The following is a 25,735-nucleotide window of genomic DNA, read 5'->3' as shown; positions in this document are numbered from 1 at the left end:
CAGATTCTCGATTGGATTCAGGTCTGGACTTTGACTTGGCCATTCTAACACCTGGATATGTTTATTTGTGAACCATTCCATTGTAGATTTTGCTTTATGTTTTGGATCATTGTCTTGTTGGAAGACAAATCTCCGTCCCAGTCTCAGGTCTTTTGCTGACTCCATCAGGTTTTCTTCCAGAATGGTCCTGTATTTGGCTCCATCCATCTTCCCATCAATTTTAACCATCTTCCCTGTTCCTGCTGAAGAAAAGCAGGCCCAAACCATGATGCTGCCACCACCATGTTTGACAGTGGGGATGGTGTGTTCAGGGTGATGAGCTGTGTTGCTTTTACGCCAAACATAACATTTTGCATTGTTGCCAAAAAGTTTGATTTTGGTTTCATCTGACCAGAGCACCTTCTTCCACATGTTTGGTGTGTCTCCCAGGTGGCTTGTGGCAAACTTTAAATGACACTTTTTATGGATATCTTTAAGAAATGGCTTTCTTCTTGCCACTCTTCCATAAAGGCCAGATTTGTGCAGTATACGGCTTATTGTTGTCCTATGGACAGAGTCTCCCACCTCAGCTGTAGATCTCTGCAGTTCATCCAGAGTGATCATGGGCCTCTTGGCTGCATCTCTGATCAGTCTTCTCCTTGTATGAGCTGAAAGTTTAGAGGGACGGCCAGGTCTTCGTAGATTTGCAGTGGTCTGATACTCCTTCCATTTCAATATTATCACTTGCACAGTGCTCCTTGGGATGTTTAAAGCTTAGGAAATATTTTTGTATCCAAATCCAGCTTTAAACTTCTCCACAACAGTATCTCGGACCTGCCTGGTGTGTTCCTTGTTCTTCATGATGCTCTCTGCGCTTTAAACGGACCTCTGAGACTATCACAGTGCAGGTGCATTTATACAGAGACTTGATTACACACAGGTGGATTCTATTTATCATCATTAGTCATTTAGGTCAACATTGGATCATTCAGAGATCCTCACTGAACTTCTGGAGAGAGTTTGCTGCACTGAAAGTAAGGGGGCTGAATAATTTTGCACGCCCAATTTTTCAGTTTTTTATTTGTTAAAAAAGTTTGAAATATCCAATAAATTTCGTTCCACTTCATGATTGTGTCCCACTTGTTGATTCTTCAAAAAAAAATTACAGTTTTATATCTTTATGTTTGAAGCCTGAAATGTGGCAAAAGGTCGCAAAGTTGAAGGGGGGCCGAATACTTTCGCAAGGCACTGTACATTCATCACGTCAATTCTTAGTAGAGCTGCACGATTCTGGCTAACATGAGAATCACATTTTTTTGGCTTAGAAGATAGATCACGATTCTCGTGGCGTAACATCAACTCTCACATTAAAACAAAACAAAAAAAATGGGCTAAATTTACTGTTTTTTTTATTTTATTTTATTTATTGAAGTGTATTTTTTCCCAAAAAATTGCATTTGAAAGACCGCTGGGCAAATACAGTGCGACATAAAATATTGCAGCAATTGTCATTTTATTCCCTAGGGTCTCTGCTAAAATATATATAATGCTTGGGGGTTCCAAGTAATTTTCTAGCAAAAAAATATTGATTTTAACTTAAAGCGGGGTTCCAACCACAATTTGCATTTTTTAAATGTATGTCCTTTCATCATGCGTTTTTACAATATAAATCCGGTCACTTACTATTTTACAATCCGCCGCCGATCCGCATAGATATTCAAAAAAGATAGTTTATAAAACTATGTCCACATCGTTGTCATATTGCTTGTGGGCACTGTGAAGCCCACAAGCACTTATTTCCTGGAAGTCTTGGATGGGGAGTGATAATTGGGTAGCACACTGCATCCTGGGAAATGATGACACACATTTCCCAGGAGCATTAGAGGGAGATGATGTCAGAATCCTAGATGATTCCAAAGAAGATTTCGTGGGACCGCATTGCAACAGGCATTTCCAGATGAGTAAAAAAAAAAAAACATTTATTTTTTATTTTTTATGTCTAATGAGCACAATAATTAAAAAAAAATTTGGGATGGAAACTCCACTTTAAAAAACAAGTGTCAGAATAAGATTTGGACTTTAAGTGGTTAAACTTTCTGCATTTACACACAGAAGTTTGCTCTAAGAAGGAAGTTAGGGCCAGATTCACAAATGAGATACGACGGCGTTTCTATCTATGCGACTGATTCATAGAATCAGTTACGCATAGATATCCCTAAGATCCGACATGTGTAATTGTTTTACACAGTCGGATCTTAGGATTCAGTACCGCGGCCGCCGCTGGGGGGAGTTCGCGTCGTAAACCAGCGTCGGGTATGCAAATTAGGAGTTACGGCCGATCCACGACGGTTTTTCGCGTTTGCTACGTCGTCCGTAGTCAAGTTTCCCGTCGCAAAGTTAGTCGTTTTTTTTGGTGCCCTAACTTTAGTCAGCAAGTGTATTGCTGTCTAAAGTATGGCCGTCGTTCCCACGTCGAAATTCTAAATTTAACGTCGTTTGCGTAAGCCGTCCGGGAATACGGAAGTACGCTACGCGCGTCGCAGTTCAAAAAAAATGATGTCACGGCGCGCAAAGCACGGCGGGAGTTAGGAAATGGAGCATGCACAGTAGGTTCGGCGCGGGAGCGCGCCTAATTTATATGGCACACGCCCATTTGAATTGGCCCGCCTTGCGCCGGAGGCCGCGGGCGTAGTTTTCATCGCAAGTGCTTGGTGAATCAGGCACTTGCGATGAAAAATTTCGGCGGTGTAACTTATCTAGGATACGTTACGCCGCCGCGATTCTACGTGAATCTGGCCCTTAGTTACAATGTTTCATGTTGTTACAGACTTGGCAGACTGCCTGATTTGCTCTTTACACACACAGAAGTTCATCCCTTTGATCTAAGCATTAGTTACAATGTTTCCTGTTAAGAACTTGGCATTTTCTTTTGACAGCTGATAAATCTCTCCACTTATTATATGAAAGAATCGGCAATCTCTGTATTGGAGATAGTAAGGGGGTTGAATCGAGATCACGATTTTTTAACAATTAATTGTGCAGCTCTAATTCTTAGCCATGAAAAACAGAGGAATTAAAGTGGAGGTTCACCCAAAAACTAAATTTGTAACATTAGTTTGATGCTCATTTTGTCTAGGGGAATCGGGTGTTTTTTTTTAAATCGAAGCAGTACTTACCGTTTTAGAGAGCGATCTTCTCCGCCGCTTCCGGGTATGAGCTGCGGGACTGGGCGTTCCTATTTGATTGATAGGCTTCTGACAGGCTTCCGACGGTCACATACAGCGCGTCACGATTTTCTGAAAGTAGCCGAACGTTGGTGCGCAGGCGCCGTATAGAGCCGCAACGACGTTCGACTTCTTTCGGCTACTCGTGACGCGATGTATGCGACCGTCGGAAGCCTGTCAGAAGCCTGTCAATCAAATAGGAACGCCCAGTCTCGAAGACCATACCCGGAAGCGGCGGAGAAGATCGCTCTCTAAAACGGTAAGTACTGCTTCGATTTTAAAAAAAACACCCGATTCCCCTTGACAAAATGAGCATGAATCTAATGTTAAAAATAGTTTTTCGGGTGAACTCCCGCTTTAACATCTTTATATATAAACTCCAGTTGTAAAGTGAAGGAAAAAAGTATTTCATCCCTTGCTGATTTTATAAGTTTGCCCACTTACAATCTATAATTTTGATGGTAGGTTTATTTTAACAACGAGACAGAATAACAGCAAAAAAATCCTTAAAAAACATTTAAAAAAGTTATAAATGGATTTACATTTTAATGAGTGAAATAAATATTTGACCTCTTCACAAAACATGACTTCGTACTTGGTGGCAAAACCCTTGCTGGCAATCACAGAGGTCAGCCGTTTCTTGTAGTTGGCCACATCTCAGGAGGGATTTTGTCCCACTCCTCATTGCAGGTCCGATCCAGGTCATTGAGGTTTTGAGGACGACGTTTTGGTAACTTGAACCTTCAGCCTTTTCCACATATTTTCTATGAGATGAAGGTCTGGAGCCTGGCAAGGCCACCCCAGGACATTAATGTGCTTCTTGAGCCACCTCTTAGTTGCTTTGGCAATGTGCTTTGTGTCATTGTCATGCTGGAATACCTATCCACCCCCCATTTTTTTACAATGCCCTGGCTGAGGGAAAGAGGTTCTCACCCAAGATTTGACAGTACATGGCCCTGTCCATTATCACTTTGATGTGGTGAAGTTGTCATGTCCCCTTAACAGGAGTACACCCCAGAAAGCATAATGTTCCAACCTCCAGGTTTGACGGTGGGGATGGTGTTCTTGGTGTCATAGGCAGCATTCCTCCTCCAAACACGGCGATTTGAGTTGATGCCAAAGACCTTGATTTTGGTCTCATCTGACCACAACACTTTCACCCAGTTATCCTCCAAATCATTCAGATATTCATTAGCAAACTTAAGACGGGTCTGTACATGTGTTTTGAGCTTGGTGGACGTTGCAGGCACTGCAGGATTTCAGTCCTTTGCGGCATAGTGTGTTACCAATTGTTGTCTTGCTGACTATGGTCCCAGCTGCCCTGAGATTGACAAGATTCTCCTGTGTAGTTCTGGGCCGATTCCTCACTGTTCTTATGATCATTTCAACTCCACAAGGTGAGATCTTGCATGGAGCCCCAGACTGAGAGAGATTGACAGTTATTTAGTGTTTCTTCCATTTGTGAAAAATCGTACCAACTGTTGTCACCCTCTCACCAAGCTGCTTGGCGATGATCTTGTAGCCCATTCCAGCCTTGTGTAGGACTACAATCTTGTTCCTGACATCCTTGGACAGCTCTTTAGTCTTGGCCATGGTGGAGAGATTGGAATCCGATTTGCTTCTGTGGACAGGTGTCTTTTATACAGGTAACAAACTGAGATTAGGAGCACACGCTTTAAGAGAGTGCTCCTAATCTCCGCTCATTACCCGTATAGAAGACATCTGGGAGACAGACATCTTGCTGATCTTGCCTCCACCAGCAAATGCCTTGATTATTTTACTCTTTAAAATGCAAATCAATTTAGAACTTTTTTTTTTAAATGCATTTTTTTTGATATTTTTGTTATTCTGTCTCTTACTGAGAAAATAAACCTACTAAAATGATAGCCTGATCATTCCATTGACAGTGGGCAATTGTACAAAATCAGCGGGATTCAAATACTTTTTTACACTCACTGTAGTAATAACTAAAAAAAAAAAACCTTACTACACTTTCCAAATCACCAGATAAGCCACTTTTACCCCCTTCCTGACTAGAGCATTTTTCGCCATTTGGCACTGTGTAATTTTAACTGGTAATGCAACCGTCATGGAATGCTGTACCCAAACAAAATGTATGTCCTTTTCACACAAATAGAGCTTTCATTTGGCGATATTTGATCACCACTCAATTTTTTGCAATATAAATGAAAAAAAAAACCTTTGGTTATAAAAAATATCCAATAAAAGCTAATTTTGTCATACATTTAAGCCAATATGTATTCAGCTACATGTCTTTGGTAAAAAAAAAATCCCAATAAGCATATATTGATTGGTTCACATTTTTGTAATTATTTTATTATATATTTTTATGTGACATCACTGAAGAAATTACACTTTGCTACAATGTAAAGTAGTGAGTGTACAGCTTGTATAACAGTGTAAATTTGCTGTCCCCTAAATATAACAAACACACAGCCATTAATGTCTAAACCACTGGCAACAAAAGTGAGTACAAAGTGAAAATGTCCAAATTGGGCCTAAAGTGTGAATATTTTGTGTGGCCACCAATATTTTCCAGCAATGCCTTAACCCTCTTGAGCATGGATTTCCCCAGAGCTTCACAGGTTGCCACTGGTGTCCTCTTTTACGCCTCCATGACCAAATCAAGGAGCTGGTGGATGTTAGAGACCTTGCGCTCCTCCACCTTCCGTTTAACCACTTAACCCCCGGACCATATTGCTGCCCAAAGACCAGAGCACTTTTTGCGATTCAGGACTGCGCCGCTTTAACTGACAATTGCATGGTCGTGCGAAGTGGCTCCCAAACAAAATTGGCGTCCTTTTTTTCCCACAAATAGAGCTTTCTTTTGGTGGTATTTGATCACCTCTGCGGTTTTTATTTTTTGCGCTATAAACAAAAATAGAGCGACAATTTTGAAAAAAATGAATATTTTTTTACTTTTTGCTGTAATAAATATCCCCCAAAAATATATAAAAAAACTTTTTTTTTCCTCAGTTTAGGCTGATACGTATTCTACATATTTTTCGTAAAAAAAAAAAAAAAAAATCGCAATAAGCGTTTATTGATTGGTTTGCTCAAAAGTTATAGCGTTTACAAAATAGGGGGTATTTTTATGGCATTTTTATTAATATATTTTTTTTTACTAGTAATGGCGGCGATCAGCGATTTTTTTTCGGTACTGCGACATTATGGCGGACACTTCGGACACTTTTGACACATTTTTGGGACCATTGGCATTTTTATAGCGATCAGTGCTATAAAAATGCATTGGATTACTATAAAAATGCCACTGGCAGTGAAGGGGTTAACACTGGGGGGCAGGGAAGGGGTTAAGTGTGTCCCTGTGTGTTATCTTACTGTGGGGGGGGGGGGGGTGGCCTCAATAGGGGAAACACTGATCCTCTGTTCATACATTGTATGAACAGAAGATCAGCATTTCCCCTGCTGACAGGACCGAGAGCTGTGTGTTTACACACACAGCTCCCGGTCCCCGCTCTGTAACAAGCAATCGCGGGTGCCCGGCAGCGATCGAGCCCGCCGGGCAGACGCACGGGAGTCGGGGGCGAGCGTGTGCGCGCCTCCGGCGGCGCGCACGCGCCCTAGTGGCCGCTGGAAGAGCGGACGTATAGCTACGGGCTCTCGCCCAGGAGAGCCGACCTGCCGCCGTATAATGACGGTGCGCGGTCGGCTAGTAGTTAAGGATGCCCCACAGATGCTCAATATGATTTAGGTCTGGAGACATGCATGGTCAGTCCATTACCTATACCCTCAGCTTCTTTAGCAAGGCAGTGGTCATCTTGGAGGTGTGTTTGGTGTCGTTATGTTGGCCCTGCGGCCTCTCCAAAGGGAGGGGATCATGCTCTGCCTCAGTATGTTACCGTACATGTTGGCATTTTTGGTTCCCTCAATGGACTGTAGCTCCCTCATGCAACCCCAGCCCATGACACTCCCACCACCATGCTTGACTGTAGACAAGACACATTTGTCTTTTACTCCTCACCTGGTTGCTGCCACACACATTTAACACCATCTGAACCAAATAAGTTTATCTTGGTCTAATCAGACCACAAGAAATTGTTCCAGTAATCCATGTCCTTAGTCGTCTTGTCTTCAGCAAACTGTTTGCAGGTTTTGTGCATCATCTTTAGAAGAGGCTTCCTTCTGGGATGACAGCCATGCAGACCAATTTGATGTAGTGTGCGGCATATGGTCTTAGCCCTGACAGACTGACCACTTCAACCTCTGCAGCAATGCTGGCAGCACTCATACGTCTATTTTCCAAAGACAATCTCTGAATAGGATGCTGAGCATGCGCACTAAACTCCTTTGGTCAACCATGGCGAGGCCTGTTCTGAGTGGAACCTGTCCAGTTAAACCGCTGTATGGTCTTGACCACCGTTCTGCAGCTCAGTTTCAGGGTCTTAGCAATCTTTTTATAGCCTAGGCCATCTTTATGTAGATTGTGAAAAAACAATCAGCGCCAAAAATGTATAAAACTTATCCCCTATACCAGGATGAATGTGTAAAATTACCAATATATGTGAAACTGCACAGCAGCTGCACACTTACAGTGATACACCACACTAAAATAATTATTATATATTCTAAAAAGTGCAGCACTGCGTCTTACTGACCAATGTTTATACAAAAATGATATTGACCAATTCATATGAAAAATATAAAAAAAGGGCAATAGAAAACTATTATTGAAAAAAAAAAAACAGTTCATCTGTGTCTATGCTTCCAAAGAAGTCACTGCTGTGTGTGTTTGTCCTCAAAAGAACCAATATCCAGTGCACACCTCCACCAGCTAATGCCTGCTCACCTTAAAGATGAGGATAAACTCAGACAATTCACTCCTTGTATCTAACACGATCGATCCACTTAATTTTTCAATAGTACTTCTACAGTCCCCAGGCTGCACCTCTGTGTGGGTAATCAGCGTTTTCACCTGGTGATCTGGCCAGTAGCACACCTCCTGTATTGGAGCGCTACACTGAATGAATGACCTTAGGGCAGAGACAAGCCATATAAAAACTAATAGGGTGCTTACAATGTAAATAAATAAATAAATATATTATATATATATATTATATATATATTATATATATATATTATATATATATATATATTATATATATATATATTATATATATATATATTAATATATATATATATATATATATATATATATATATATATATATATATATATATATATATATATATATATATATATATATATATATATATATATATATATATATATATAAAGGAATTTCCAGTGACCAGTATGGGAGAGTGAATGCGATAACACCAAATTTAACACCACCAGACCTTGTAACACCAACGACTTACATGACACCGGGGAGGAAAATGGCTAATTGGGAGATACTGGAATTTACACAGCTTTTACACAGTTTTGAAGGCCCTGAAATGCCAAGATAGCACAACCCCCTCCCCAAATGACCCCTTTTCAGAAAGTGTACACCCCAAGGAATTATACATTTTCGTTTTCTTTTTTTCCTCTTTAAAAAAATAAATAAAAACCCGGGGTCTATTGGACTCGAAATCTCTCCTCTGCCCTTAAAGCATCTGACCACACCAAGATCGGTGTCATTAGATGCTTTCCCAATTTAAAAATGGCGTTGTTTATATCCAGCGAAAAAGTGATGACATGCTCATAGCTTCCGGTCTCCTAGGCCAGAGATTATTTGAGCCGTTCTGGTCTCAGATCAGCTCCATGGTGAGCTGTGGGAACCGCCGGCAGGACAGGAGAGCCCAAAAACCCATTAAAGGTGGCTGAGGTGGCCCCCCTCCCCCCACTGCTTGTAAAAGCAATCTAGAGGCCAAAATTATACAAAATTTATATTGAGAATTCATATGAAAAATATAAAACAGTTAATCTACACAGCTACAGTATTTGCACTCTTAATATTAGGACACCTACGTGTCCAGGAAGCCCGCGATGTCAGCACCCCAGACCATTTTTACATCGGCTCACGGTGGTGGCTGCTGCCGCTGCCATTGCTTCTAAGGGAATCCGGTAGTGAAGCCTTGCAGCTTGAATGAATGAATGAATGAAAAACGTATAAAGCGCGGCGCATGCGAACTGAATCGCTTCTGGGCGCTAGTTGTTCGTGTCTCATGACATCAAAAGAGCAGAGTTTTGATCTGTCTTCTGAAAGTCAGGTGGTTTTCCTCCAACCGAATGCTGGTTGGTAAAGCGTTCCATAGTCTAGGACCCTGAAAAGCAAACCTTCTTTCTCCTTTGGACTTGTATTTGGTTTTTGGTACCCTGACCAGATTTTGGTCGGTGGAACGCAGAACGCGATTCGAATTGTGAGGTTCTATCTTGTCGCAAAGATATTGCGGAGCCTTCCCATGGATGCACTTATGTGTCAGGCAGAGTGCTTTAAATGCAATTCTGTCCTTTACTGGCAGCCAGTGAAGGGTTCTCAACGAAGGTGAGATTGATTCCCATTTTTTTTTCCCAGTCACCAGTCTGGCGGCCGTATTCTGAACGACTTGCAGACGGGAGATTTGGTACTTTGGGAGTCCGAGGTACAGGGCGTTAGCATAGTCCAGTCTGGAATTCACGATTGTTCCCACCACGACTGCTACGTCTTCTTTGGGGATAAATGGAATAAGTCTGCGTAGTAGGCGCAACAGATGGTGCGCTCCGCTGACTACTGACCCTATTTGTGCGTCCATTGTCATGAAGGTGTCGAAGATGACCCCGAGACTTTTGACTTTGGAGCTAGGGGTGATGATTTGGCCCAGAATGGGCGGGGGTGTCCAGGTTGTTGCCAGTTGACTCTTTCAGCTGGCGTGAAACATAAGGAGTTCTGTTTTTGAACTGTTGAGTTTAAGATAACTCTTTGTCATCCAGTTTTCTATCAAAGAGAGACATTTCTCTAAACTGGGATGATGATCCTTTTTGTTGCAGATGCGAAAATACAGTTGCGTATCGTCTGCATAAGAGTGATAGAGTAGTTCTTGGCTACTGATAATATCAAAGAGAGGGCGAAGATAGATGTTGAAAAGCACCGGTGACAGGGGGGATCCTTGGGGGACTCCACATAACACCGTGCGCTTTTCCGACGTGAAAGAACCCAATTTAACTGTTTGTGATCGGTTTTCAAGAAAGGAAGAAAACCATGGTAAATCACCTTCTGCGACTTCTGCTACCTTGGCTAGTCGCATCAGTAACAGTTTGTGGTCTACCGTGTCAAAGGCTGCGCTTAGGTCCAGCAGAACCAGGAGACAAGATTCTCCTTCGTCTGCGGCCTCAAGGGCATCGTCCCATATTTTGAGTAAGGCCGTTTCTGTCCCGTGTCCGGGACGGAAGCCTGATTGTAATGGATCCAGTAGATTGTGGGTATCTAGATGCTGTTGCAGCTGTTGTACCACTACTTTCTCCATTATCTTGGAGAGAACATTTAGGCCTGTTATGGGACGGCGGTGAGTTGGGTCCTTGGGATCCAGGTTAGGTTTTTTCAAGATGGGCTGGATTGTGCCCTCTTTCAACAGGGATGGCACTGTGCCTTCCTTAAATGACTGGTTTATAAGCTGTGTGATGGGTGGTGCCAGGATGTCGGCACATTCCTTCAGCAGTTTGGTGGGGATGATATCATTGGGCGATGTGCTGTTCCGCAAAGCACCAATGATATTTTTTGTGGTATCGATGGAGATTGGTTCCAGAGTGAACTTTGTTGATTGTAGAGCGTTTCTGTGGGTGTTTTGTGGTTGATTGACGGTGGGGTTGAGGGGGGGTATTGTTTTGCAAGATGCTTTCCCGGATTCTTTCAATTTTGTTGATGAAGAAATCCGATAGTTCATTACAGAACTCTTGGGTGTCTGAGTTGGGGACTTCAAGACATCCTGGATTCATTATCTGGGTGACCATCTTGAAGAGTTCACGGGGACGGTTTAGGGCGCTGTTAATCGCCATAGAAAAATTATGTTTCTTGGCTTTGACTTTGACAGCCGCTTCCCTACTGCACATGCGTGAAGCGTGCTGCGCTCTCTGAATGGCCCGCTGGCTTTAACCTACCCTAGCAGAGGACAGTGTCAGTCAGTAAGGCAGTGGACGGTGTGTGGACAGTGTCAGTAGAGCAGAGGTTGGTGTCAGTAGAGCAGAAGACTGTGTGTGGACAGTGTCAGTAGGGCAGAGAATGGCATCAGTCAGTACAGCAGAGGTTGTGTCAGTAGGGCAGTGGACGGCGTCTACGTTTTACTTTTTATTATTTTTCGCAATATTATTGTGAAAACAGACCCCTGATGTATCACTTTTGAGATTCCCCAGTCCCTTTCGCTGCAGCCTCAGCTTTACTAGACTGTGAATGAATGGGAAGTGCTCTGTGCTGAACAGCTTCCTATTCAAACTGAAGCATAATAATCACAGTATATAGGGGTGCACCAAATGGAATTTTTTGAGCCGAAACCAAAAATGCAGGATGCACTTTGCCAACATTTTATATATACACAACTGTATAATATTTTACTTTTTAATTAATATCATTTTAAATATGAATTTATCGTTGCCCATTATTGGCACCTTTAGTGCAAAAAAGGTCAAGAAAAATGCAGTCTGCAACCATCTCTTGTACCAAGTGCACAGTCAGATGCCGCCGGCCAGCGCCGGTCAGAGGTGGAAAATTGGAAAGAAACTGTGCTAGATACTGAACAAACAAGAAAGACAGAAAGAAAAGCTGCAATAAAATCACAGTCTATTCAATCCGAGAGCTGCGATTACCATGTAAACAATAGATACAAAAAACAAACAGTGAGAAAAAATATAAATCGCGCTACCTTTAAACCGTGTGAAACAAATGTTTGAATCACAAAATACACAAAACTGTGTAGTATATGATGGTATAAATCATAAGCTATGTGATATATATAGATCACTAATATACCAAAAAAACAAGAGAGGTTGGTAGCCACTAGAGGGCACTATAAAGCACTCTCAAGCCCCTCAATAGCAGTGAAACAGTGATATTAATAATGAACATCAAAAAGGATATTAAATCATATCATTAAATCAATGAATATTAAATAAAAATATATAAATAAAGTAAAAATTGTAGCAATAAAGTCGATAAATGTTTAACATGTGAAATGCCAAACACCCGTGCTCTGTGCCAACTATAGATTGGCTCCTTACCAGAACGCCATGATCCCTTATGACAGGGGATCATGAACAGCATATATTAGGTCGTCACTCCCAGTCTTGCAGTTGAGACAGATACGATCCTTAACATTGGGGTCTTAACCACAAGTGATTAAACTTCACCAACATCAATGCCCACCATGTAAAAAACAATAACAGCTCCACATAGCGCATTAAATGAGTAAAAAAAGATTTATTAAAAGTTGTATTGCACTTACAAACATGCAGTAAAAAAATGCCTTGAATCCCATGTGCCGGCCAGTACACAAATTCCCAGACACCCGTCCACTGGGGGGACGTTTGGAGCTCTTGGGTGACGACAGCGCGCCACTCCGCCCTACGTCCGTTTAGTAAAATATTACTTCTTCCAGGGGTCTAAAATATTACTTCTTCCAGAAGCAAAAATATTACTTCTTCCAGGGGCCCCTGGAAGAAGAAATATTTTACGAAACGGACATAGGGCAGGGCGGCGCGCTGTCGTCACCCAAGAGCTCCAAACGTTACCCCAGTGGACGGGTGTCTGGGAATTTGTGTACTGGCCGGCACATCAGATTCAAGGCATTATTTTACTGCATGTTTGCAAGTGCAATACAACTTTTAATATTTTTTTTTTACTCATTTAATGCGTGGAGCGGTTATTGTTTTTTACATGGTGGGCATTGATGAAGTTTAATTACTTGTGGATGAGACCCCAATGTTAAGGATTGTATCTGTCTGAACTGCAAGACCGGGAGTGACAACCTAATATATGCTGTTCATGATCCCCTGTCATAAGGGATCATGGCGTTCTGGTAAGGAGCCAATCTATAGTTTGGTGGAGGATACATCACTTTTCTTTGGACACGTTTTTAACTGATTTTGGAACTTGGCACAGAGCACGGGTGTTTGGCATTTCACGTGTTAAACATTTATGGACTTTATTGCTACAATTTTTACTTTATATATTTATATATTTTTATTTGGTTAATATTCATTGATTAAATGATATGATTTAATATCCTTTTTGATGTTCATTATTATCATCACTGTTTCACTGCTATTGAGGGGCTTAAGAGTGCTTTATAGTGCCCTCTAGTGGCTACCAACCTCTCGTTTTTTTTGGTATATTGGTGATCAATTTATACCATCATCTATCACAAAGCTTATGATTTATACCATCATATATCACATAGTTTTGTGTATTTTGTGATTCAAACATTTGTTTCACATGATTTAGAGGTAGCGCGATTCATATTTTTTCTCAGTGCCCGTCAGATGGCGATGTGCCAGGATGACACCCCCGCAATGGGCGGCACCCGGAGCAGACCGCCCCCTTTTCGGAGCTCCATTATCTGCTGTTTTTTTCTTTCAGACGATAATTTTCGGAGGCCGAAATTTCGGGCCACCACTAACAGTTTACTATGCTTCAGTTGTAAATTAACACAGTTAGTGATACGTACCGATGACAAATGGCTGTTCATTTAAGAAAGGGCCAATACCAGCCCCTTCTCCCGCTCTCTGTCTTGATACATACCCGCAGCAGCCAGCGAGAGAGGAAATTAAGGGAGCCTGCAGCACTGTGAGGATTGGGCACTGTTCGGGATGGGCTAAGGGAGCACACAGGGGAGCAGGGCAACAGAAAAAAAAAGAGGAACCTGGAGATGAAGGGGTGGCGTTTATTGGAACAAATTGGCTGTAATTTTCTCCCTACAGCAGCTGAATGCCGGCAGGAGGGAGAGAAGGAGAAGTTGGCTTTCAGTCACAGTAACAAGAAAAATATAGCCGATCAGTTCCACCAAATGCTGTCCCTCCTCTCTAAATTCTAGGGTCAGCAAACAAGGGATGCAACCTCCCTGTCACCTGCCCATGATCAACGGGTAGATCATAATGGGTTGCTGACCCCACTTCATAGAAAAACGTTCACTGCAACCAATGGTAACATATGCAAACCACTGTGCATGATCTGCTTCTATGTTCCTACAGCAGAACACGGTGATGTGATGTTATAGGAGGGAATGAGAAGTAGCTTCAAAGTGGTTTCCATCTGGTGGGACCAGTATTACAAATTCAGTCATGTAAAAGTGTCTTTACCAGTTACTAAAAACTAATCATAGCACACGTTTCCTCCATGGTTTCATAATAGGGGAAGCTGGTATTTTGCCAACATTTTCATTCTCTGGTATCTGGAATAAAGGTTTTCAAGAAACGATATGAAACTTTTAGGCATATTGTCCGTTATGTGCACACCCAACATTTAACACTTGCTACTAGTCTGGCAGAGAGCAAACTGCAGATGACTGTTACTTTACACTCCAACATTATGACCTAAAAATGATCCAATTTATTGCAACTTTTATTAACCCAACTGTGTGGCCGGCATTCATCCTGCATTGCTGTAAAAAAAAAGTAAAAAAACACTGAATGGAGGAGCATCGGCCCTATTTATAGGGGTGGTTGCTGGAGGAATGCAAGAAAACCAAAGTTTTTCTCTGCAGTGGGAATATTTGGATAGCCAGGAGGCGGGTGCAAGAGAGGCAAAGAGATGATTTAACAAGGAGGGTTCAGAACACGATGTTCAGCCAAGTAAATGGGGGCACTGGGATCCCCTAAGACCTTCACAAATTAGGCCACTCTGGTAGTAGTTGAATGTTTCCTTCCTAATCCCTTTTTATCGTTAATCCCCTGCAATACCGATGCTGAAATTCCATGACTGCTATTCTATGTAACTAAGTGATAAGACAACTTTGATATAACGTTACACACTGTACTGGAACAGTGAATTGGATTCATTTTCCCTTTTATGTAAATTCCTGTTCAACTCTCCATAGCCCCCTGCCAGCAGTGAATGGGTTAAAACGATGTTATGACTCCCACACACCATACATCCTGTTTACCGTGTCAGGCTGCTGCATGCATGAAGGGCCCTATCTCATTACCAGTCACAAGGCTAATTTAACCCTTTCTAGACTGACAATAACGGTGTTTGTGTTCTACTACATAGTCTAGGCAGTAGCATGGCTCATCAGCTGCTCGGATTTCTTTATCGTACATCACGGGACACAGAGCGGCATTCATTACTATATGGGTTATATGGAGTACCTTCAGGTGTAGACACTGGCAATCTCAAACAGGAAATGCCCCTCCCTATATAACCCCCTCCCATAGGAGGAGTACCTCAGTTTTTACGCCAGTGTCTTAGGTGTTAGTCATGGTTTAGCTTGCCTCCGCATCCTTGGGATTAGGTGAGCTACCGGTTCTGTCCAAAAAAGCCTCAGCGCTAAAGTGGTCAGTAACCGGACCCCAAACCCTTGGGGTATAGCCCATAATGCTTTTCTTTTTAGAGAGCTGGACCCTGGGCCCAGAACTTAGAAACCTTTGCGTACCTAAAGTTTTCTGTTGCCAGGGTGCTATATGGGCCCAGGACAGTGGATCCTTCATAGGAACCCAGGGCCTGAAGGTCTAGACATCCCCACGGAGATGGGGGAAGATTGGGCCTCTTGCTTGGCAAAGTCCTGCGGCATGGAGCAGGTAAGTGAGGGGAAAACTTGCGGAACTTGGTTCTTAGCAGGTTTTTTTCTGGGGGGTCACAGGGGACATGCCTAAAGTTATGCACTGCATCTGGCAAACTAGTCACATATCATAAAGATAGGATGGCTCTCTATGTATTATTCCCCATAAGATGTGACCTCCCTTGTAGTGTTGGAAAAGCATTGAGTGGGGCCTGTGTTATATAAAAATATATGTGTGTGTCAGAGAGCTTTGCTTACCTGCAGGCCTCCAGGCGATGCTCCATTCAGTCTTCCTCCTCAGAGCCTGCAAGCAGGCAAAACGCTGGCCTCCTCATGGTTCCAGGCTGCAGGCTGCAGTTTGCTGGAACAGAGAGGTCCCTTCCTCCCAAAATCCCCCCCCCTCCCCCTGTCGGGAGGGGCATTTCCTGTTTGAGGTTGCTGGGGGGGAAGGGCGGGTCAGTGGCTTAAAGGAAGGGGCGGCCCTTCCTTGTTTGTTCCATCAATACTTTGGAACTGAGGAGAAAGACCAGAGCGGTAGCACGGGGCGCCGAGGACACACAGTGGCCAGAAAGGATATTGCAGTCTTCAGAGGACTGTTTTGTCAAGCCTAGAAATAGGCTGTTTCTTTTCCATCTCATAGTTTTTCTTTGCAATACTACTCAGGGGGACAGAATGTTTTTTCTTTCCTGGATTTGAAACAAAAACGAAAAAAAAAAAAAAAAAAAAAAAAAGTCATCTAGGGGAGAGGAAGCATTTTTTTATCCCCCAAACAGGTGTTTGGACAATTAACTTTTATAGTTCCAAATACCAATAGGTAGCAGGTGTACCTCGGTATTGTACCATGGTATGCCGCTGTTTTCCCTACAGGGAGCCTTGGGGCCATCGGGATCTGGGGCTGGAGCTGACGCGGGTCAGTCCAACCCTAAGATGGTCACGGAGGAGGTATTACTCACCTCTTTAAAAGAGATGCAGAAAAGCATGGGAAAAATGATATCCGCAGCTATGCGGGGCAGTAAGCGGAATAGATCTCCGTCGCCCGAGCGCGGACCCTCAGAAGAGGAGGTCCTTTCCTCAGGGGAATTGGACGACCTCTTGGACACGGACCAAGTAGGTTCAGGGATCGAAGACCCGGATACAGAGGAGTCTGGGGCAGTCTCCCTGAGGGAGAGCTGGTGGATTCAAGGATTGTCGGACTTGGTCCATAGGACATTCAACTTGCCAGTACCAGATCTCCAGGTATCGACGGTTTCAGCTTTGGGCTCACTGAGGGCGCCTCAAAGCAATGCTGTGTTTCCGATCCATCCTCTATTAGAGGGAATTTTGTTCCAAGATTGGAACAAGCCAGATAAGATCTTCTTACCACCTAAAAGGTTCTCTGTCCTATATCCTATGGAAGAAAAATTTTCCAAAAGATGGGCTACTCCTGCAGTGGACGCAGCCATCTCATGTGTTAACAGATCGTTAACATGCCCTGTAGAAAACATACAGGTGTTCAAGGATCCAGTTGATAAGCGCTTGGAAGCACTACTTAAGAACTCCTTCACTACTGCAGGGGCAGTAGTACAGCCAGCTGTGGCTGCGATTGGGGTCGCTCAAGCATTATCGGATCAATTTAAGCAGATGCTTAAACTTATTCCGGCCCAGCAGGCAGAAAAATTTTCGGATGTCCCTAAGGCCATATGTTTTACGGTAGACGCAATCAAGGATTCTATCCAGCAAGCGTCACGTTTATCGTTATCCCTTATCCATATGAGAAGACTCTTATGGTTAAAAAGCTGGGAGGCTGAGCCCCCATGCAAGAAGCTCCTGGTAGGGTTCCCCTTCCATGGAGGACGACTCTTCGGAGAAGACCTAGATAAATACATTCAGACCATTTCAAACGGCAAGAGTACTCTCTTGCCAACTAAGAAGAAGGTTCAGGGACCTGCGTTTAAACGACAGTATTCCCCTGGGCAGGGGCCCTCTAATGCCAAGCAGTATCGACGGCCTCCTGCAAAAGCAAACTTCGGCTTCAACAGCAGATCACAAGGACAGGCTGTTAGAGGCAAAAGGCAGTGGTTTCGCAAACCAGCAAGACCAGCCCCCAAGCCAACCTTATGAAGGGGCGCCCCCACCCACGAAGGTGGGGGGAAGGCTGCGACTCTTTTCAGAGATTTGGGAAGCCAGCATTCCCGACGAGTGGGTACGGTCTTCCGTGGCCACAGGCTACAAATTAGATTTCCTAAGGTTTCCTCCTCCTCATTTCCAGAAGTCGAGGATTCCAAACGATCCGGAAAAGGGAGCCGCATTAAGATCGGCATTAGATCATCTACTTTCCCAGGAAGTAATAGTAGAGGTACCAGTCCTGGAACAGGGGCTGGGTTTCTACTCCAACCTATTCATCATCCCAAAATCCAATGGAGATGTCAGGCCAATTTTGGACCTAAAGATGGTAAATGCATATCTAAAGATCCGCTCATTTCGGATGGAATCCGTGCGGTCAGCAGCTGCCACACTCCAGAAGGACGACTTCATGGCGTCCATAGACATAAAGGATGCCTACCTTCATGTTCCAATTTATCAGCCACATCAAAGATATCTACGCTTCATGGTGGCTTCGCGTCACTTCCAATTCGTGGCGCTTCCCTTCGGGTTGGCTACGGCCCCCCGGGTGTTCACGAAGGTCCTAGCTCCAATCCTAGCCAAACTAAGGATCCAAGGGGTCACGATCCTAGCATACCTGGACGACCTCCTAGTCATAGATCACTCGTCTCCCGGCTTGGAGCGAGCAGTGGCCCTCACGGTCCAATACCTCGAGAGGTTCGGCTGGGTCCTAAATCGAGAAAAGTCAGCTTTCCAGCCCACAAAGCAGTTGGAATATCTCGGCATGAGATTAGACACAGAACAACAAGGAGTGTTCCTACCTCTGAGGAAGGTAAAAGCCATCAAGGAATTAATCCTACTGGTTCTAAGCAAGAAAGAACCGACTATTCGCCTATGTATGAGGTTACTAGGCAAGATGGTGGCCACATTCGAGGCGGTACCATACGCCCAGAGCCACACTCGCATCCTACAGGCAGCCATCCTGTCAGCATGGAGCAGAAGGCCACAGGCCTTGGATATCCCGTTGCCGCTCTCATCAAGAGTCCGACAAAGTCTGTGTTGGTGGTTAGACCCTCAGAATCTACTGAAGGGGAGGTCTTTCAGCCCAGTGGCTTGGAAGATAGTGACCACAGACGCCAGCCTGACGGGCTGGGGAGCAATTTTGGATGGTTGCACTCGCCAAGGTACTTGGGCAAAGCCAGAGAAGCAGTTGCCCATCAACATCTTGGAGCTCAGAGCTGCTCGACTAGCCCTCAGGGCTTGGACGTCAAAATTGCAGGGGTTCCCGGTGAGAATTCAATCAGACAATGCCACGGCCGTGGCACACATAAATCACCAAGGGGGAACCAGGAGTCAAGCCGCTCAGAGAGAGGTGAGCTTGATTCTTCTATGGGCAGAGGCTCATGTGCCCTGCATATCGGCAATATTCATTCCAGGAGTGGACAACTTTCAGGCGGACTTCTTAAGCCGCCAGACTCTATGGCCGGGGGAATGGTCTCTGCATCCACTAGTCTTTCAAGCACTCTGCCAAAGATGGGGAGTGCCGGACGTGGATATCATGGCATCGAGACTCAACAAGAAACTAGACAGGTTCATGTCCCGCTCAAGGGATCCGATGGCCTGCGGAACCGATGCGTTGGTTTGCCCTTGGCATCAGTTCAAACTTCTTTATGCGTTTCCCCCGCTCCAGTTACTACCCCGCCTGCTGCGCAGGATCCGGGTGGAGCACATACCAGTCATCCTGGTAGCTCCAGCATGGCCCAGAAGGGCATGGTACTCACTAATCTTAAGGATGGTAGTGGGAGACCCTTGGACTCTTCCTCTACGGCCAGACCTGCTATCGCAAGGTCCGATCCTCCACCCTGCCTTACGGCATCTAAATTTGACGGCCTGGAAGCTGAATCCCTGATTCTCAGGGGTAGAGGTCTGTCTCAGAAAGTAATCTCTACCCTAATCAGAGCCAGGAAACCGGTCTCTAGGGTGATTTATTACAGGGTCTGGAAGGCCTATGTAGGCTGGTGTGAGTCCAAGCGATGGCTTTCTCGCAAATTTACCATCGATAGAGTATTAAGTTTTCTCCAGCTAGGAGTGGATAAAGGATTGGCATTAAGCACAATCAAAGGACAGATTTCTGCTCTGTCAGTGTGGTTTCAGCGGCCGCTGGCCACCCACTCGCTGGTTAAGACCTTCCTTCAAGGGGTCTTACGTATTAGACCTCCAGTTAAATCCCCGCTTTGTCCGTGGGATTTAAATCTTGTTCTGTCAAGTTTACAGAAACAACCGTTTGAGCCGTTGGCTGATATTCCTTTGGTTCTACTGACAAGGAAGTTAGTATTTTTGGTTGCCATAGTTTCCGCAAGAAGAGTTTCGGAGCTGGCAGCCTTATCCTGTAAGGAACCATATCTTGTTTTTCATAAGGACAGGGTCGTTCTCCGCCCTCATCCTTCCTTCCTTCCGAAGGTCATATCCAGTTTTCATTTGAACCAGGATTTGGTATTACCATCCTTCTTCCCTAAACCTACTTCCAGAAAGGAAGGGTTGCTGCATACCTTGGATATTGTCAGGGCCATGAAGGCCTATCTTAAAGCTACAAAGAAGATCCGGAAGACAGATGTGCTGTTCATTCTACCGGATGGGCCCAAGAAGGGGCAGGCAGCTGCAAAGTCCACCATTTCTAGGTGGATTAAGCAATTAATCACTCAGGCCTACGGCTTGAAAGGGTTGCCTCCTCCAGTATCATTAAAGGCTCATTCTACTAGAGCCATGGGCGCCTCCTGGGCAGCACACCACCAGATCTCTATGGCTCAAGTTTGCAAGGCGGCAACCTGGTCTTCTGTCCACACGTTTACAAAATTCTACAAGTTGGACGTAAGAAGGAATACTGATACTGCCTTCGGGCAGGCAGTGCTGCAGGCTGCAGTTTGAGACCCTCGGATTCCGGGGGCTCCTCTTGTTCGAGTTAAATTTAAAAATTTTATTTTTCTCAACTAAGTTGGATTTATTATGATTTGAGTATATCTCTAAATTAAATCCTTTTGTCTTGGAGATGTTCTCCCTCCCCTCATTGTAAGCATTGCTTTGGGACATCCCATATAGTAATGAATGCCGCTCTGTGTCCCGTGATGTACGATAAAGAAAAAGAGATTTTTAATACAGCTTACCTGTAAAATCTTTTTCTTGGAGTACATCACGGGACACAGAGCTCCCACCCCTCTTTTTTGAGGACCATTTTGGGAGGCATACTGCTTGCTACAAAACTGAGGTACTCCTCCTATGGGAGGGGGTTATATAGGGAGGGGCATTTCCTGTTTGAGATTGCCAGTGTCTACACCTGAAGGTACTCCATATAACCCATATAGTAATGAATGCCGCTCTGTGTCCCGTGATGTACTCCAAGAAAAAGATTTTACAGGTAAGCTGTATTAAAAATCTCTTTTTTTGGGATGACTTCTATATAATCCTGCTGCACATTCACCCAGAGCAACTGTCATCACGCCAGTTCCCAATTTGCAGCAAATAAATGGATCATCACAAATAAAAGGAATTAGAAAACACTCCTAACCGAGGGAATCGCCACAAATAAATAGAATTTACAAACTTTTAGTTTAGTCATTACATTAACCTAAAAACAAGTACTACAACAAATAAGACATGCGCTAAACAGCTAAAGTAAGGTGACCAGATTTTTTTAAATGAAATCCGGGGACATATTTTTTTTCACTAGTATTGGTGGCAATCAGCAACTCTCTGCCCGTCGCTGCCCGCCTCACAGCCTGTCAAGTCTCACTCTCCGGGCACCGGCTACTACTGGGTGGGGAGCGGAGGAAGATCACTCCACCAGGGAAGGCAAGGAGATAAACAGGCAGGCGGCTGGCCGGGACTTGAGCCAAGGCAGAAGAACATGCGAGGGGAGCTGAATGGACATGCGCCCAAAACTGAAGAAATCCCTCCGCTCAGCACATGATCATCAGAAAGGGGCACAGATAATGGAAAAAATACAACCCCTAAGCTAGTAGGAGCGGTGGAGTGGAGGTGTGTAATTCAAAATTATTATTTTTTATTCTGCACCGATTGTCTTTGAATTCCGGGGACAAAACCGGGGACAGTGTCCTCAATCCGGGGACTGTCCCCTGAACCGGGGATGTCTGGTCACCCTAAGCTAAAGAGAACCAGTCTTTTGCCTATGTAGGGCTCAGCAACAAGAGAAAACCTTGTGTAAACTTCAAGACCTGATCTGTGGCTTACATAAGGCTGAGGACTTGGCAACCCCCTGTAAATGTACTATACATATGAACAACCAATCATTGAGCACCAACTCATCAGGTGGGAAAATGGGGAAGTCACATGATCTCCAATATCTATTTATTTTTCTTTGCTCTTTAGCAGCTGAACAGAGAAAAGGAAGGCGAGCCTGAGATGCTGGTAACGCTTCCATTAAAAAAAAACCATTGCTCCTTCCTTCGTGGACAAAATACAGGTTCTCTTTAAAAGAAATGTGCATGTATTGCGGAGATGTACTACATGTGTTTTTTTTCACATGCACTTTAAATCATCATCATCATCATCATCATCATCATCATCATCATCATCATCATCTACATCACTATTGCAATCATGAAAAGCCCAAACTAACTATTCCGAAAAACGCCCCCCCCCCCCTCTCTCTCTCTCTCTCCTCCTCGTATCTTATCCTACACACCATGTGTAAAACCGATCTGTGTACCTACCTATTTAAATCTGCTTCAGTCCAGTCTCATGATCCAGCAAGCCACGCCTGCTGCGTCAGCTTCTACAGGGGAGAGGAAGGTGCTCCGATAACAGGCAGCCTATGGTTACATATGGGTGAAGCCATGGCTCCAGAAATTCAAGTGCTTTCGGACACAGGGGAGCAGGAGCTGCGGGATCATGTAAACGGGACTATGTACACACAGTATGTAGGATAAGTGGGAAGGGGGTGTTTTAAAGAATAGTGTCAGGCTTTACCACTACTTTAATTTATTAACTAATAATATGAATTGCATGGCTTACCAAATATCTCCCCTCCGCTGGCATATTCTGTCACAAGATAGATCATCCTTTCAGTCTCCATCACCTATAAGAAATTCATCAAAGAAAAATATGATACAAATACACAGAGAGATGGGGCAATGAAACGGTACAATCAGCAATATCATTTGGCTCAGCTACTTAGAGGTGAACTCCAGCATTAGATATACTTTACATAGAACACAGAGTCTATCTGATCAGCGCTCACCCAATCAGAGAAAGCAATGAATACAAAGCTTTCTCCGATTGGCTGAGTCAGAGAGGCAGGCTGATCATGTCACAACCTCACTTAGCCAATTAGACAAAGATTTGTATTCATTGCTAGAATACATTGCTTTCTCTGAATGGCGAGTGCCGATCAGATAGACTCTACTGTGTTCCGGGTATGAGACAGGAAGTCTTGGTTTGAACTCAGAACACAGTGCGGTATGCTGCATGTAGGATCAGCTACATACAGTTTATACAGCACATCAAGCAGCCTCACATGTTAGTGAGGGACATAGATTGTTTGGAACAAGGTGGCCCAAACAAACTATAGTATATCAAAAGCTGGAGTTCAGCTTTAAAGTGGTTGTAAACCTCAGACATGAAATATGAACAAAGCATATCCCCTCTATAGTGTGTGCTTGTCTCAATCCAGACCACCAAGTCTTATTTCTGTCCAATGCTTCATTCCTCTACTATAAGCATGAATCGCTTCTGACAAGTTTCCCTGACACCAAGAGTAAAATGGTGACGGGGAGCTCCAGCTGATGGACAGCCTTCGTTCTGTTCCTGTATGTTGTGTAAAGGGGGGTGCATTCCTACCCACCAATCAGCTCTCCTCACTGATATACATTTATTTGATAGACCAACACAAAATGGCACATAATTGTGAAGTGGAAGGAAAATTATAATTGGGTTTCAAAACTTTTTACAAATAAATATCGCCACCCACGCATATCAGTCAATATAGGAAACAAAAAATTCCTTGAGAAGTTTTAGAATGGGGCACAGGAAGGGGGCTCCTTACAGCCTTAGCCCGCTAACTCAGACTCGCTTTACAGAGGTGATACACACAAGAAAAACTACTTGGCAAACTTGCTAGTGAGGTCAGAGAAAGGATTATCCTCAATAGGTTTGATGGGTGGCCTTTGGTGAATGAAAAGAAACAGTCACAAAAGAATGTACAGGGGGAGAAATGTGTGCGATATCCCGCACAAAGACCTTAAGTATCGAATAATTGGCCAACAGTCTCTGAAAAGTATCATTCAAGGCGGAGGTTTGCCCCCTTCATAACATTCAAGGCTAGATGCTGATCTAGACCAGCGTTTCTCAACCTTTTGTCAGTCAAAACACCCTTTTTAAAACTCTGTACAATTCTAAAATGTAATAAATTAAACTAGGAGTTTTACTTAACATAGCAACATCCACACATGCAGGACACCCAAACGTGACGTATTCTTCCAAAGCAAGGCTCAACAAACCCAGGGTGCCGGGTCGCATTTGCGACTAGCATTAGCGACCTGGCGCATGTCTTGTCTCCTTGCGCGCCCCCCAGGCGCGATCGGCTTGGGCTGCGCTGGCCAGCAATTGAGGCCGTGGCTTTGCGGCCTTCTGCAGTCCTATGCTTCCTTTTGAAACCAGTGGCGCCCTCTTGTGGTGGCCTTTTGTATGAAAACAACCAGCAATGCTAATCGAGCTTGCCCTGCCTGTTTTCACTACCCACCCATCTCCTTCCCTTTACTTAGAACCCCCAAACATTATATATATTTTTTATTCCAACACCCTAGAGAATAAAATTGCGGTCGTTGCAATACTTTCTGTCACACCGTATTTGCGCAGCGGTCTTACAAGCGCACTTTTTGGGGAAAAACACCTTTTTAATTAAAATTTAATAAACAGTAAAGTAAGCCCAATTTTTTTTTATATTGTGAAAGATGATGTTATGCCAAGTAAATTGATACCCGACATGTCACTCTTCAAAATTGCATCCGCTCTAGGAATGGCGACAAACTTTTACCCTTTAAAATCTTCATAGGCGACGTTTAAAAAAATTCTACAGGTTGCATGTTTTGAGTTGCAGAGGAGGTCTAGGGCTAGAATTATTGCTCTCGCTCTTCCAATCGCAGTGATACCTCACATGTATGGTTTGAACACTGCTTTAAAATGCGGGCACTACTCACGTATGCGTTCGCTTCTGCACGCAAGCTCTGCGGGACGGGGCACGTTCCTGGCTCCTTACTTATTTTTAGCTGGCTCCTAGATTCCAAGCAAATTTGTCAAGCCCTGTAAAAGCATTTACACCTTTACACACTGGTACTGACTAGTTTTGCAAGGTTTCTCTCCCTCACTCCGCTAGTGTGACTCCATTGCTGATAAAGAGTGACAGGAGAGGGGCAAACAAAGATGCTGTGCAGACACCCGACGACGTTCTTATCAATTGATGACATCATTAGTTGTTAGGACACAGAGGGCTGGAAGGTTGAAATTGCGCACAATGAAAACCTGTGACTTTGTGCAACTAAAAGGCAGGCTTGGTACACCTGTGGCTTGTATACAATTTGTAGGCATTTTGAAAAGGCACCCTGGGAAAGAAACCTGGTTGTAAAAGGCTGATCTAGACCAATGTTTCTCAACTCCACTCCTCAAGTACCCCCAACGGGTCATGTTTTCGGGCTTTCCTTTATTTTGCACAGGTACTTTGATCTTTACTTGAATCATTTTCACTGCCTAATTACCACAGTCGTTTCATCTGAG

General features: G+C 43.9%; 1 protein-coding gene across 4 annotated transcripts in view; it reads right to left on the bottom strand.

Moving 5' to 3' along the window:
• The window catches only part of SIK3 (SIK family kinase 3), a 281,667-nt gene that overhangs the window by 149,477 nt on the left and 106,455 nt on the right, over positions 1 to 25,735 (bottom strand). For all 4 annotated transcript variants that reach the window (XM_040327664.1, XM_040327667.1, XM_040327665.1 and 1 more), the window contains exon 3: positions 22,979 to 23,042. In XM_040327664.1, the coding sequence (XP_040183598.1) occupies positions 22,979 to 23,042 (64 nt within the window). The remainder of the gene's footprint in view (positions 1 to 22,978; positions 23,043 to 25,735) is intronic.

This window comes from Rana temporaria, chromosome 10 (genome assembly GCF_905171775.1).
Source record: "Rana temporaria chromosome 10, aRanTem1.1, whole genome shotgun sequence".
Lineage (NCBI taxonomy): Eukaryota > Metazoa > Chordata > Amphibia > Anura > Ranidae > Rana > Rana temporaria.
This window is presented reverse-complemented; position numbering and strand designations above follow the sequence as displayed.